The 14402-nt window shown below is 38.6% G+C and overlaps 3 protein-coding genes across 8 annotated transcripts; all 3 read right to left on the bottom strand.

Annotated features, from left to right (window-relative positions):
• Positions 1–825: 825 nt before the first annotated feature.
• On the bottom strand, positions 826–7627 carry LOC119999259 (condensin complex subunit 2-like). Of its 4 annotated transcripts, none has more exons than XM_038846734.1 (15): positions 7129–7626; positions 6882–6983; positions 6106–6223; positions 5421–5494; positions 5293–5353; positions 5010–5210; positions 4560–4843; positions 4328–4472; positions 3474–3730; positions 3339–3369; positions 2643–2785; positions 2217–2327; positions 1389–1581; positions 1100–1169; positions 826–1004 (listed from the first exon to the last, which is right to left on the bottom strand). In XM_038846734.1, exons 1-14 carry the CDS (start codon positions 7396–7398, stop codon positions 1147–1149), a joined length of 2013 nt encoding a protein of 670 aa, XP_038702662.1. In that variant the 5' UTR covers positions 7399–7626; the 3' UTR covers positions 826–1004; positions 1100–1146. The 4 variants fall into 4 exon arrangements, with proteins under 4 accessions (XP_038702662.1, XP_038702661.1, XP_038702663.1 ...); XM_038846733.1 differs by having other exon boundaries at positions 826–1009; XM_038846735.1 differs by lacking the exon at positions 826–1004 and having other exon boundaries at positions 1034–1581; positions 2217–2306; positions 7129–7627.
• Positions 7628–7911: 284 nt separating this feature from the next.
• On the bottom strand, positions 7912–10684 carry LOC119999576 (uncharacterized membrane protein YuiD). 3 transcript variants are annotated; one of them, XM_038847233.1, is made up of 5 exons: positions 10445–10583; positions 9478–9642; positions 8566–8616; positions 8353–8445; positions 7912–8242 (listed from the first exon to the last, which is right to left on the bottom strand). In XM_038847233.1, exons 2-5 carry the CDS (start codon positions 9640–9642, stop codon positions 8183–8185), a joined length of 369 nt encoding a protein of 122 aa, XP_038703161.1. In that variant the 5' UTR covers positions 10445–10583; the 3' UTR covers positions 7912–8182. The 3 variants fall into 3 exon arrangements, with proteins under 3 accessions (XP_038703161.1, XP_038703159.1, XP_038703160.1); XM_038847231.1 differs by having other exon boundaries at positions 7924–8242; positions 9478–9634; positions 10445–10679; XM_038847232.1 differs by having other exon boundaries at positions 8196–8242; positions 8562–8616; positions 9478–9634; positions 10445–10684.
• A 411-nt stretch (positions 10685–11095) lies between these two features.
• Positions 11096–14376, bottom strand: LOC120000831. The gene is made up of 3 exons (XM_038848988.1): positions 14042–14376; positions 12155–13453; positions 11096–11654 (listed from the first exon to the last, which is right to left on the bottom strand). Exons 1-3 carry the CDS (start codon positions 14222–14224, stop codon positions 11427–11429), a joined length of 1710 nt encoding a protein of 569 aa, XP_038704916.1. The 5' UTR covers positions 14225–14376; the 3' UTR covers positions 11096–11426.
• Positions 14377–14402: the final 26 nt, after the last annotated feature.

A 14402-nucleotide genomic window follows, 5' to 3' on the forward strand; every position in this document is an offset into this window, starting at 1 on the left:
ACTCGACTTATTTTAAAAAAACGATAATTCTCATTTGCTCCGTATACGGACGTCAACTATCATCGTATGGTTACAATAAACCACGCAATAAGTGTGGGCCAATGCCAATGGTGCGGTTTAAAGAGGAGTCCGTAAACAAAATGGGACGTCACGTAGCAGAGAACGACTCTTTATAAAAGAATTGAGAACTTTAATTAATTATAATGCATTATCATCAAAACTTCATAACTAACAATGTAGCCGTTGACCATAATAAATTCATGAGAAAAATTAGTTGAAATCCACCACCATCTGAATTCTAAACCATGCGCTAAATGGAGTTCACGTGAGCCCATGAGCAGCGAATCGAAAAGATATCCTCGTGATTTACGTGGAGGGTGTTGGCCGGTGGACATAAATGATATTTAAATTTTCAAGCAATCCATCAAAATTTCACAAATTTGTCCATGAAGCGAAACGTTTTTCATATGGGGGAAGAGACCACATCACAGGACAAGTTACAAATAGACTCAAGTTACTCCTAATGTTGACCATATTTTATAAACTATAATTATCTTTGCCAGTCTAGAATCACTGTCATTGTCACGTCACAAATGGTCCATGTTTACTATTTTTGTCCGACATGTTTTATAGGATATGATATAATTCTCCTATACGGATTACTTTTAAGAATGTGAATAAGTGAAATAACAAGTGAACCTTATTGCTTTGGAAATCATATGTTCCAAAATTTTAAAGGTGTGAATAAATAAAATGATAAATATGACCCACTGCTTTGGGAACCATATGTTCTAAATCAACGGTGAAAGAGTGGTCCACATTTTATACCCGCATAAAAGAATTAATGTATATATATACACGTAACAAAAATGTAATTCCTGTTATGAATCAATGCGTAAAAGAAATAGTAAATGAAAATGCTGCAGCTCACGCAAGGTGTATCGGCAATTACCTTTTAGTATAAACTATGAACTCTCTCGTTTGTCCCTGCTGCATCTCCTTTGCTGCACTAATTTGTTATGCAAGAACAAAACAATAAATATCTTGTGCAGAAAGTTGTGGAGGAGAAGAAAGTTTACAACACAAGGTTAGCTCTCACATTCACAGAAGCTGGGCCAGCACGACAAACAAAGCCCATAGACGAATCTATGTTAGCCACGTGGGTAACCCTATCATAGTTCAAACGAAAATATAAGATGCTAGAATAAAACAAAAACAAAAGTCTGACCCAAGTTCGACTTGTAAACGGGTAAAAATCATAATGCGTTGGAGTTCTTCGTTAGCAAGATGCGATGGATAAACACACAATCATTGCCATTGCAATCATGAACTACAAAAAAAGCTTTAGTGCAGTCAAGAGTTCTATATCACCTCACTTGTACGCTTACCAGTAGAAGGGAGGTTTATGCTGAGGTCGTCTAAATTGGTGCAGCCATGGATGCTTAACCCGTGCTCATTAGCCAAGTGTAATAGGCATATGAAACACAAATGAGGGGAGATATCTTTGATTGTTGGAGCAGCTCGGCAGTCGCTAGGAAAACTCTCCAAGAGGTTCTTGAAAGATAACTTCTCTTCTTGCTCCTTTTCAGAATAAGAAACAACTGAAGTTAAAAACTTACAAAGCAACAACTAGTTTAGGATTAATAAGGCAGTGGATTAAGGGTATCAATTGGAGTAGTTCAGAATCTAGAAATGATCCCTTTAAAAACTCGATGAACGATAAGTCGATAATAATCAATTCCACTCTCATCCATATTTAGTTTCTCCTAATGAAGATTATCAGCAAAAACAATCTGCAGAGCTTTCAAGTTATTCACTAGTTTCAGAACTCTGCGCTTCAGTTTCTCACCCAATTCCGCTAACTTTTCAAATCTCAAATATTTTAACATTTGAACATTAGTACCGGTAAAGTTCCAACAGTGACAGCGAACATTTCACAAAAGAAGTTACATAGATTCCAAGTAGCACCATATAACTGTTGTGCGAAGACCAATCATAGTACATAATACTAACAAAAGGTTCCTTCACCACATAATGACATGCAGACCCTACATCTAGAAATCAAGACAAATCACGTTTTCACTTGGAATTCAAAGTTCCTGATCAAGTCCAAATTGCATGCTATCGTGGTTCTAAAGACATTACAATAAGTTAACGAATATACCATATTGATAACATATAAGATGCAATTAAAGAGAGCGTAGGTTTTAGCATACCTCCACAGTCATTTGAGGATACTCTTGCATATGGTCCCAAAGAGTTTCTTTTAGTGCCTGGACATCAACTTGCTTCGAAGTTTTGTCATACTGGACTTCAATTTTATTCACCTTAATTAAAACAGGGAAGCAATTCACAACTAAAAAGTAAAGAATTCCCGTGCACAAAACTCCCGTAGTGGGCAAGGTCGGGAACAAGCAAGATGTACGCAACCTTCCCCCTCATAACATGCAGAGAGATTGTTTCTAGGAGTTTGAACTTGTGACTTCTGAGTTGCACCGTGCAACTTAACCACTGGGTCACATGTAGATTGCAACTCTAAAACTACTAACAGAAATCAATGAACCATTGATAGACATTCCTCACACAGATAGAACACAAGTCTTAAATCTGAGACAGAGTTAAGTTAAACATTGCAAACCAACCTGTCGAGGTTGAGATACAAATGTGTTGGGCTCCTCCTCTACGTCACTATGAGCATTTACATCATCAAATTGGCCCCCATGTGCACTTTCATCGTCCCAGGATTGCATTGGCTCATTATCATCAAACTGTTGCCTTAATTCATCTAATAAATAATAGATTGATGATGAGCAAGTACCATAACAATAAATATTGTACAATAAGATCATAGAAATCTGTTCCAAATGTCATGCAGCCACAAGCTGTAACGAACATCATGAAACCATGAAAAATCTAATCTGGCAGCTATTTTCAAAAAGACACCCCTGAAGATGTTTGATGCAATTCATGTGGAGTTAACTTACATGATTTTTTTCCACAAGTTAAAATTGCACAAAGAAGTTGCAAACAGTAGTCCTTAATCAAATATAATTTGAGAAAGAAAACTGGCTTTTCCAGATTAGTGTAGATGATTTCATTAATGACTATATGTGTCAAGCGGTACAACATCAAATGGTAAATGAAGCGCAGCAACAACAGCAGTGGAACCATGTAAAATATCAGATTATTGCTATATTTCATTGCACACATTTTTCTACTTGTCAAAGCAATATGGCAAACTGCAAACAAGTACACGAACTCCATATTATTTCTGAGGTTTTTAAGGGGGGAGAAAACTTTGACACATTCACTGTTATCTTTGACTTGAAATATATTACCTGAGGACTTCTTTCCTCTCTTGCCAAGACACTACAAGCAGAAATTATTTCATCAGTACATGAGGCAAAAAAAAAAGGAATACAAGATTCCCAGAGCAAAGAAAATCACCACTACATGCTCAGTAAAAGCATTACCATTACGTTCGGCAGAAGAAATAATTTGACAAGATCCTCAGGTTGGTAGTGACAATCCTCTGGAAGCATTGTATTACAAGGTGCTCTATTTGCAGGAAGCAGTAAAGACTTGGGGTTTTTGGGAGGAGCAAATACATCTGGAAATTCATCGTCCAAAGCTTTCGTAAAATCAATATCAGGTTCTGCCTGTTTTTTGTTCCTTGATTTATTGGTTGTTACTGATGAACCATTTCCTGTGGCATTGTGATCCTCTAAACCTACATAGAGTTTCAACATAGCAACTTCAGGAAAATAGACTTCCACAAGAAAATTCCAAAAGTGACTATCATCTGCTGCCTTCCTACTGCAGAACACCATCTATCCAAAAAGCACAAGCTATAAGGACGGGTGAATCTTTTATTAACCACCATGCTAACACTCAGCTTCATGCATGGGCCAATTCGGCTAAACTTAAACCTTAATTTGAGAGGCCAAAAACTTGCAACATTTAATTTTATTTTTAGGTAGGAGGTTAGGTTTGCAAAAGGCTACAAGCCTCCAATACCACGTACACATCATCTATGTTAAGAGCTTAAGCTACTAAGAAGGGTGAATCTGTAATTGCTTAACCATCTGATGGTTTTAAAAGCTAGCTTAGCTTGGGTCTTCTTGGGTTCAATTTCTAGCTTTCCCCGATCCAACTCGGCCATTTCAATCAAAATTTCCTCAGGCGCTGGGCTACTGTCATCAAGAGATTATTGGGCTAGCTAGGCTCACTCGTGAGGAGAATCTTAGAATGTGCTTAAATAAATAAATCTACCATTACCAAAATGTTAACCTATTGAGTTGAAACAAATATTCTAACACCACCATACCTTTAGCTTTTCGATACTTCCAGTAATCTGGACCTGCCCAGGAATTTTGACTTGATGTGAATCCCAAATTTAGAAACAAGTATCCATCTACTTTCTCAAATCTGTCATCAATATCAGGGTTGCGGAAAGCAATTGATTCATTTTCCTGCAGCAATTGATCATGGCCCATTAGAAAACAGCATTGACCAAACAGCATAGCCAAAGCCAGGTCTACAGTTATATGAACAAGAACCTCATCATAACTTGGAAACACTGCATCTGCACCATTGGGATCCTCGTTAACACAACTTGTTTCGTCATCATTATCAAATGCCAAGGTCCCACAATTCTCAAATGCATCACCGAACTCTGCTGCACCATCATAATCTGCATCAACTTCTTCAGTTGATTGCTGGCAATATGAAAATGTATCTTGTGGCCTCCTGTTATCTTCATCAAACTGGTTGACAATGTTCCTCAGAGTGGGCGAAATTTCATCTTTTGTACGCATGATGAGTACCATCTGTTCGATGTATTCTGTGAAGTAAGCAAGAAGATAACATTTAGCAAAATAATATTAGAAGTTTGGAGAATAGATAATGCAACAGAGACCAGAAACAACATATCTAACTAAAAGCAACACTTCTCTAGCAAAAAGAATGATGTGATTATGAAACATGAACCGCACCCAACTAAAACAAACCTCTGGAGAAATTAAGATCAATTGCATCTGAATTCTCACATCGGGTTTCACATGATGTGCACTTTCCAGGAACTTCTTGTGAATCAAAGAGCACTCGACATCCAGCATATACTCCAAGATTATTCAGTAAAAGACCTTTGGCCCCACCTTCATCAAATTGTGCAGTTGTTTGGTGATAAAGTGGATCCACAGAAAATGCAACTGAAAAAGAAAGAATATTTCCTCACAAACTCCATTTCAAATTTCACATCAGAAACAAAAACAGAGTAGGAAGGCTAGTCACCATCAAACTTTTTCACATTAAGAGCCTCAAAGGATGATTCCAATGTTGATAAGGGTGATATCTGCAGAGTGGTGTTAGTTCACATTTTTAACAAATTAATATAGTTCAAAAACCAGGAAACGCTTAACCTTTTTGTCCATCTCTTTCTTGGACTGACCTTCCTCATGGTCACCCACAATGTTAGCATCCTCCATATTTGCGTCTGATATTGAAAGATCACATCAACAGTTATTGGAAAACATTGAACTGACATTCAAATACGACGCTACATGTAAAATTTCAAAAAAGATGGTTTTTCAATCTATCCTGGTAATCCGTCCAAACCATGAAGAAGAATATAAAAGTAATAAAAGGAAAGAAAAGGAAACAACAGTTGGTGCACAAAGCTCTCATAGTAATGGCAAGGTTTAGGAAGGACAGATCTATGTGTTGTTACACCAGCCACCAAGGTTTCCCTTACAATAAAGATATAGGGAATTTCAGCTTGCTGCTTCTAAATATTATACAACGCATATTGAAGGTTGAAGCACCCAAACACTAGAAAACTCTTTACATCATCTGCCTCTCTTTGAGGAGGATTACCTACCAAGTTGATAATACTTACTAACTTCAAATTTCAGCTTGTCCTCGATTCATCAGTTGTTCAGAATCAAAAGGTGTAGAATCACCAGCCACAAAGAAGGGGGAAGACAGAAAAAGAAAAGAAAAACTTTGACAATCAACAAAAATAGCCAATCTAAAAAAATGATAACAGAAAAGGACTAAGCATGTAGACAAAGAACAAGCTAACTCTAAGAGTGTGAGATGCCTAACCTTGTTCATTATCTTGACCTGCTCTATTAATCCCACCAAGGACCTTGTATGCCTCTGAGTGTACTGAATCCACCCTTAATGAGTATATTCTAACTCCAGCTTCTAAAGTGCAACTGGCCTGCAGAAATAAAAACAAAAATAGATCTTAATTCAAGTCATTCCCACAGCTCACAGTAATCCACAACCATGCCATTAAAACGAAATTATGCAACAGAAATGTAGAAAGGAACTAAAAGCTAAAAATCAGGGAAGGGGCAGTTCAAGTAAAACCACAACAAATTGATGTCTTCTCCACTCCAAAAAGGCTTAAAGAAACCAAATAAAGATTATCATCTCAAAAACAGAGCTAGGCATAGCCATTCACAAATCTGCAGAGCTAAAAGTACCGAAGTTTAGGAAATGAAGTTTGTTTCTCTTATCAAAATATCCACTATGTTGATTGATGGATCCTTCTAGCAACCAAAGACTAGTCGAAGAGTACATACATTACTAGTCAACCGTCATCACCCATCAGTTCAAATACTTGCTTTAAACACATACAGTTACACAGCTTACACTACTTGTATTTACAATCAGAGTAAATAGTTAGACATCAAACAAAATCATTCGTCATGTCCAAAATCTAAATGCCCCACGCTTGGACGGCTTGGTCAGATTACGCAAATTTTAAGGCATGATTACAGACTTAAAGTGTACTTTTTAGCAATTCATATCCAAAATTACATGCGGTAACCAACTCACACAGGTTATGAACTTACAAATTGATGAAACATTACCTTCTGGAAATTTGTCTCTACATCACCCTCTTCTTCCACCTTAATAATCTCGTAAAGATGGTCAATCAATCCAAACTCCCATGTATTCTTCTGATTAATTTTCTGCGCCACATTACTAGATAATAAGACAAATTAAATAGAACATCACCCAATACACCAAATAAAAAATCGAGGAAACTATTAAGTAATACAACTCTTCCTCGCACTTGAAAATAAATTACACAAACACAAGCAAACTATCACCGACATTTTCGCTTGCGAGTTTGATGCAATTGTTCAGCAAGCCGAGGATCTGCTCCTTGTCTAGGCAGGGGTCAGGATCGCGAGGCTGTGGAGCATTAAACGCTAAGGACTTGCGACGGATGGCCGCAGCACGAGCAGCGCGGGCTTGGGCTCTTTCGAGGTGGTCATCGTTGGATCCAATGAAGAAAGGGCTGGTCGGGGATTGCATGCGACCGACCACGGGGAGCCTCAGCTTCTGGGTCGCCGTGGGGTTAGGGCTTAGGGTTTCTGCCATTTTCTAAACAAGTTCCGACAGAGAAATCAAAAGTTTCTGGCGCTCTCGAGAGAAACAGATGCAATCTACGAACACCGTACAGTATATCGGAGGGTCCTTTCGACCGCCGTTGTTATTTTCCCTTCAATTTCTTCCCTCCAATTTATGTTTTGAATTGTTTTGGATGAGGCCGTGGTGGGGAAGAGACGTTACAGAGAGTTCCCACAGACGTGTTTTGAAAATAACTGTACGATGAAGTATGCGGATCGTGACCGTCAAATTACCTTCTTTTTTAATATAGCGTGACCGTCATAAATTTTTTTTTTATAACCCAGACAATTCCCAGTCCAACAGCCCCTATTGGGCTAGATCTAAACTCCGGGCCACACTCTCACAATGACTGGGCAAGGCCCTGTGACCGCCATTACCTAATACTAAAAGGCTAATAGACCTACTTAGAGAATTTTCACCAATTCACGCCCACTTAAATCAGTTCAAATCTCCTTTTGTCATTGCCTACCAGAAGCCAAGAGCTGGAACAAAAGCTTATAGATAATTTGATTTGAGTCAAAAAAATTTGGAATTACACAGCAGAGTCGCTTATGGAATGTGTCATTGCAAAATACATGAACAAGAATAGACACCAACAAAAACCCATGGATGAGTTCAAACCAATTTGCAAACTTTCCGACGACTACCGGAACTTTTTCTCGTTAAATACTTGCAGTCTTCCTGGCCAAGCACATACATATAATCAACAGCTGCTTCTTACAAGGTCAAAATAATCAGTTTGGTTAATCACATCTCAACTCGTGTTTCTCATCAGATATGCCACAATGCATCCCAACAGACCCCCGGCCACAACCTATAAAAGGGATAACATGTCAATGAAAAGGTGTTTTTTTTTTGACTCCTTTATTTGGCATATTCTTTAAAATGTGAAAAGAAGGAAATGAAGTAATTATTAGTAATAACCTGAAGTGGAGTATGCCCAAGTAGTTCGCGCAGAGGTCTAACACTGGATAAGGGGTGTTCCGGAGGAAATTCGCACACAATTTGATTCAGCAACTGTAAAGAAGACCAAATGAAACAACCATGTCCAAGGATACATGAAAGAGTACGTCAGTATGTCTAACAACAAGCAGAAAATGGAGGCAATGAGGTTTAGATGAATGTTACAGGACTTACTTCAGCCTGCCGACCAGCATGAAGCCTGACCCCTGAAGCATCATACATCACCTGTGTATATCAAATATTTTCAAGCATTTCCACTTCGCTGAAATTTGTATGGGCAAAATAATACAAAACTTAACCAATTCAAGATTAATTAGAGATTCTGTACAACTTCTAAAAGATTAGTAACAAGATAAACCAGCACTAATAAAGACCTCTGATTTGATGCATCAAGATGAAAACGGCATTTCATTATATTTTAAATTGAGTTGCTTTTGAAATGGAAAGCAGATAATAATGCCATGAGTAAAAAATTAAAGTCATTAACATTAGCTTTGTTTGCCTTTGCAGGAAAGCAAGGCGTAAATCAGTCCTGAGTCCTGAGTCCTGAGTCCACTAATCATCCAATCATCTACTCTCAAAATCCGAATTACTATAGACCTCTTGGTCCACAATTTATCCAGAGTTCAGACACATAAATGGTTAAATTTTGAACAACAGCAGTACTTCATTGGCCACATTAGTTTCTAAGGTGGCTGCAATAACCAAACTCTACGAATCCAAGGTTTATATTTCATGACCCATTTGTAACCAAACGATTACAAAGCACCATCAAAGAGAAACTACACTTTTTTGACTCTTTAAATGAACTCCAAAGAAAGAAACAATTTTACACCCCTAGAACTAACAACCCATGAACAGAGCTTTGTGATCCTAGTAAAAAGATTATTTATCTGAGACAAACTTAGTAATATCACAGGTTGGAACCCAATAAAGCTCAAAGCACGAGGCACATACATACTGGACATTGAGAAATTTGATTTATTATAAAAATGCCACAATGAAACTAGGAAACAAGGGAAATGAAATCAAGCAGGTAAGCATGTGACACAATCCAACAAAGAGGACAAGTCCAAAAGCACATACAACACATGCAAAAACCACTGCAATAGCAAACGCTGCTCCTCCAGTCCCATCTTGTAGGCCTATAGCCATCGCTAGAGCTGTCACAGTTGCGGAATGTGACGATGGCATCCCACCAGAATCAAGTATCTTTTTGGAATCCCATCTCTTTTCTTTATACCTGAGCATCTAGGAAAACATGTCGAAAAACTGAGTGATCAATTGGAATACATGAACTACGTATATCAACAACATCAAAAGGACATGGTCACCTTAAACCCAACTTAAATTACACTTGAATACAGAACCCATATCACCCAAAAATAAATAAAACCCCTAACTTGCACCAGCATCCCCAATGGCAGAAGTGAGCCTCTCCCCTGGCAACAGCTGAGATGAAGCAAGCCCACCATGGTGCATCAATCAAGGAAAAAACAGGTCTTAACACTCTGTTTATGCTAAATGCATGACCATGCCAAGGACGGATGATATTCAATTATTACTGCAAGAAGATTTTAAGGTCACATACATTGTTCATTCAAAAGAAAAAGGTCACACAAATTGCATTTGCAATCCAGAGATTACAAAAGCCGCCCACCCTCCAGGACATCTAACTACAGTAATGAGCCTCCAAACGAGTTCATGTTGATCACCTAACACCTTTCTCCAAATTGTCATATAAAAGTATGAGCAACAAAAATTGGACTCTAAAATCCCTCAAGAATTCTCCTATTCAGATTATTATAACGACTAAAACACATAAATTGTTAGATCGTCATTGCCCTCTGAAACAAGTATCAATTCCATCACATTCACATTAATTTTAACTTTTTTCAGCAAAGTTTTAAAGCGGTTACTTCAATTTAGAAAATCACCGTCACAAAATAGAAGAAGAAAACTAAAAGAATTTGGAAATTAACGAATCAAAGAAATGGACGGACGAACAACATAAGGAAATATAAAGAAACTTTTTCGGTTAAATTTGACGGACCAGGTGGTGAAGAGCTTGAGGAATTGAGCGATAGCGAAGGCGAGGAAGGCAGATAGGATAGGGAGGTTATATGGAAGCAGAGACGAAGAACTCGACGTTGCCGTTTGGGCCGTTCTCAGCGATGCCGCATCCGCTGCCGTAACCACCTCGTCCATTTCTCAATCTCGTTAATCAGAATTCGAAACAGGTGATCGAACTCCGCAGATTAAATTAAACTGCTGATCGTGCAAAAAATCTTGGTCAGTCTCACAATTTTCAACTTTTCCTTTTCCAGCAAAAAGTGGGCCCAGTGGAGATTTGAGGCCCAGAAAAATGCTGGCCTGGGCCGATGAATTGAAATTGAAATTGGAAGGGCGAAGTGGTACGAGATTGGATGTTTGGACTGGATCTATACGAAACTACGAATGGTTACTGTTCCTATTGAGAGATCTCCACTCCCCCAACCTCCTCCCTCCTCAATCCAAACACAGTATAAGAATGCAAAATGTATCCGAATCCCTCAATCCGAACACATTCCGAGCGCGCAAAATGTAGGGGGAGCGTGGGAACTTGTCCCAAATGACTTCTGAATGGCCATCTTCAAATTGTAAGGCATTGTCCCTTGAATAACAAAAGATGTATATGAAATTAACAGACACAAAGGTCACACTGTTTCTGCAAGAACAAATATATTTCCCAACAAAGGAGACAAGCAAATATGGCAGGGAAGGAATCTGAGTTTCAGATATAACAACCATCACATACATCACATGCAACGTTACAACTAATAAGATCAGTATCTTGTATACAGTATGCTTAACGGAGCGAAGTGAGTTCCATTGACAATAACCAATGACAACTCCTACACCCCGATCTGATCTGGCCAACGACACGAAGATGGCGAGCAAGGATCGGTCCACATCACTACACAATGTACCTAACATCATAAAACACGCAACTACCTCCATGAAGGGCAGGGAAATGATAATAATTAGATCCCGCATCAATTCTGCTGATGAACAGCAATTTGATGGATGTCCATCTCTTTCAACATGACAGACCGTCCACAGGAATCACATGGAGCAGTTCTAGATCCACATAAACTCTCATGCTCAGACAGTCCTCTTAATCGGTCACGAACATCTGCAGCTGAGCTCCCAGCTTGAACCATGTCACCACAAAACCGACAGGTAATAAGACGTAGGGGGCAATCTGCAGCCTGATGTTGTACCTGTCCAAAATTTTTTAAAAATTAAACCAAAAGCAACATCAGAAAAACAAGTAATGTCAAAAGTAGAACAAGAATACAAATATCATTTCAGATGATTTCAATCGTTTCACTTAGAAAGAGTTCTGTATATCAAGTGTCAGCATCAAGAAAATACCACTACATATGGCTCTGATTTGACTTGAATGAAAATTTTGAATTAAACTGAGGAACAAATTACACAGGTTAGAGAGAGAAAACTATCATACCTATACTCCTACAGTTAAATATTTCTACAGGATACGAGAATATGTTTAACCCTTGTACCATAAGAAATAATGAAGGCAACTATGGAGTCATTTTTAAGACATTCTACGTCAAGGTTTGAAATGAAATTATGTCATTGATTGTAACGTGTCAAAAAACAATGTACATTGCCAACAAATTGACTAATCGATTTCTGAGACAAAATAAACATATGGTTAAACTAGTTAAAAACATTTCATATTCCTGTCAGGACTTACCATTGGTTCCTTCTCAAGGACTAGTCCACATGAACATTGAAGGGGCTCATGGAACACTTTCATGTGTTTCTCCATCTCACCCTGCTGAAAAGCTTTCCCACATTTGTCACAGTGCGCATGGTTCTTTGCCTCTTCAAGCCTCAAAACAATTCCACAACCAGCATGTTGACAAACAATATTGTGTCTGCTGCAGTAGGCTTCATGTAAAGCTATACTCCTACTAGGTATAAAATGCCGACAGTTCCTGCACTCTACTGTATCGGTCTCCATATGTGACACAGAGGATGCTTGCTGACCCACCTTCTGATTGCTATTATCCTGAATACTCGCTGCTAACTTGTACTTGGTCGTTGCCTTGAAGCCAAAGACACCAATGCTGTAACTTCCTGCTCCAACACTATTATCCTTACAGCTAAGGATCAAAGCCTTTGAACCCACGTCATGGGAAGACCATTCGTGATGGTGTTGGGTTGGAAAAATAAGAGGATGTCTGGATATATAAAGATCAGTATCACCACCACCTGTCTCAGCCTCTATCTTGACTTCAACTTCAACAACACCAGTAGCCATTTTTTCCCATGTATCATTGTCAATCAAGAACTTATAATACATATAACTTCCTTCCTCAACCATTCCGGATTCCGACTTTCCAAATACGAGTGGCTTTAGGACCGGCTGGTCAGACCTCTCTGAAGCTGCATCTGAACCAACAATATCAACCTCAATATCTGTTTCCAGGACAGACACACTGGAGGAAGGTTTTAACTCAAGAACCTGCAACTTGTATGTCAGGACTCCATGGTTGACTGTGATCATTTCACCTTGAGAAAGGGTGGCATGCTGGCGAAGGCTTGTTTCAAGAACAGCCTTGTGGTTGGGTATATCCGAAAAGCCAACTACATCTGGCTGAAGTTTCGCATAAGTCCCTTTTGGCAGCCGAACATACGAAACATCAATCAAGGGAGTTTGTCCGCCAACAGTAGCAAACAAATTATTCCATATGTGTGGTGGAAGCCCAACAGAACCTTCCTCTGCAGTGAACTCGAGCACACCTGAATGGGTTGTTTTTCGTTCTAGCATTTCACTAGCAATAATGTTTGAACTACCCTCTTGGTCAACCACTGATAATCGGAAGTAAATTGGCCCTTTATCAAAAGCACCTTGATCAGACAATTCCTTAAAGCAAGAAGGCGGCAGTTTGATTTTATCTCCACTTCCCTGAAAAGGTACAGCTTCTAACATACGAGTGAACATTATTCCTCCACCAGCAAGAGAACTTTCTTCCATATGACGTTCAGCCTGAGAAGGAAAAGTAAAGAAGATCCTCACGAGTGAGCAAACTCAAACTAATGTGAAACTATCTTTCACTAACCTATATTCTCAGGACCAGACAAGCAAGTAAAACAGCCATAATGCAGTTTAAAGAACTGATTAAAAATCTGTACAAAATTGTCCCCAGATGAAAATTAGGGAAAAAAAATTAAAGTTCAAAGGCAATTGAGATTTTGTCGTCTGAATCTAACAAGGGCAAGGAATGATGTAGTGAAAATTGAACAATAATCGTACTGATATCTTCTTGTTAATGTAGGAACAACATGTTTTCGTGATATGCACAGGAACTTCCTAGATGCAGACACAATATGCCATGCGAAGGAACCTAAATTAAGTTAGTTCTTTTATAGAGAAAAGGAAAACCCATGTTCGATTGATCGTTTTCTTCTTTCGTTTTTGATTAGTCATTATTCTTCAAAAAAATCATGAAACAACCTCAAAGAAATTTTTCGTCTCTTCATATACATACACAGACACAGACAGAGGAACAAAAAATAATCAGCCAGATCACTAGAGCCAAATTAAGGGTATTAGAGAAGGGAAGGTAGGTGAGACCTTGAGTTGGGCTTCCATGGCATCGAGCCTTCGAGATCTTTGGACAGCTTCGATTGCTTCTCTTTGCTTCCTGGCATCCTCTTTGGCTTTTCTATCTCTTTCCAGTTTCAATCTGGCTCTCTCTTTCCTCTCCTTCTGCTCCTTCTCTAACTTCTCTCTCGCTCTTCGCAGCTCAAAATCCATTTCTCTGTCTCTCTGAGATTCCTTCTCTGTATAAATATGTCACTGATCGGAGGTGCTTTGTTTGTTCAAATTGGTCGGTGGTGGAATATGTATCTCCGTAATCAATGACGATTCAAGACTTCTTCGACTTCGTGGAGAAGAAGAAACACAACAAATCCGATTCCAATTTTGATTTTAT

Source organism: Tripterygium wilfordii, chromosome 6 (assembly GCF_013401445.1).
Source record: "Tripterygium wilfordii isolate XIE 37 chromosome 6, ASM1340144v1, whole genome shotgun sequence".
In the NCBI taxonomy this organism is placed as follows: Eukaryota; Viridiplantae; Streptophyta; class Magnoliopsida; order Celastrales; family Celastraceae; genus Tripterygium; species Tripterygium wilfordii.

Bases quoted from the DNA above. Each gene is read 5' to 3' on its own strand.
- LOC119999259 (XM_038846732.1), bottom strand. From the start codon at position 7,398: ATGGCAGAAACCCTAAGCCCTAACCCCACGGCGACCCAGAAGCTGAGG. The intron at 4,473-4,559 runs GTTCTTGTTCAT...CAATTGCTGCAG, and splicing joins TGTTTCCAAGTTATGATGAG to GAAAATGAATCAATTGCTTT. The intron at 2,786-3,338 runs GTAATATATTTC...ATTATTTATTAG, and splicing joins GAGAGGAAAGAAGTCCTCAG to ATGAATTAAGGCAACAGTTT.
- LOC119999576 (XM_038847231.1), bottom strand. From the start codon at position 10,599: ATGGACGAGGTGGTTACGGCAGCGGATGCGGCATCGCTGAGAACGGCC. The intron at 8,446-8,565 runs GTAAGTCCTGTA...TCTTCTTTACAG, and splicing joins ATGCTGGTCGGCAGGCTGAA to TTGCTGAATCAAATTGTGTG. The intron at 8,243-8,352 runs GTTATTACTAAT...TCCCTTTTATAG, and splicing joins TTGGGCATACTCCACTTCAG to GTTGTGGCCGGGGGTCTGTT.
- LOC120000831 (XM_038848988.1), bottom strand. From the start codon at position 14,224: ATGGATTTTGAGCTGCGAAGAGCGAGAGAGAAGTTAGAGAAGGAGCAG. The intron at 13,454-14,041 runs GTCTCACCTACC...TTTCCTTCTCAG, and splicing joins CCATGGAAGCCCAACTCAAG to GCTGAACGTCATATGGAAGA. The intron at 11,655-12,154 runs GTAAGTCCTGAC...AATTTTGGACAG, and splicing joins TCCTTGAGAAGGAACCAATG to GTACAACATCAGGCTGCAGA.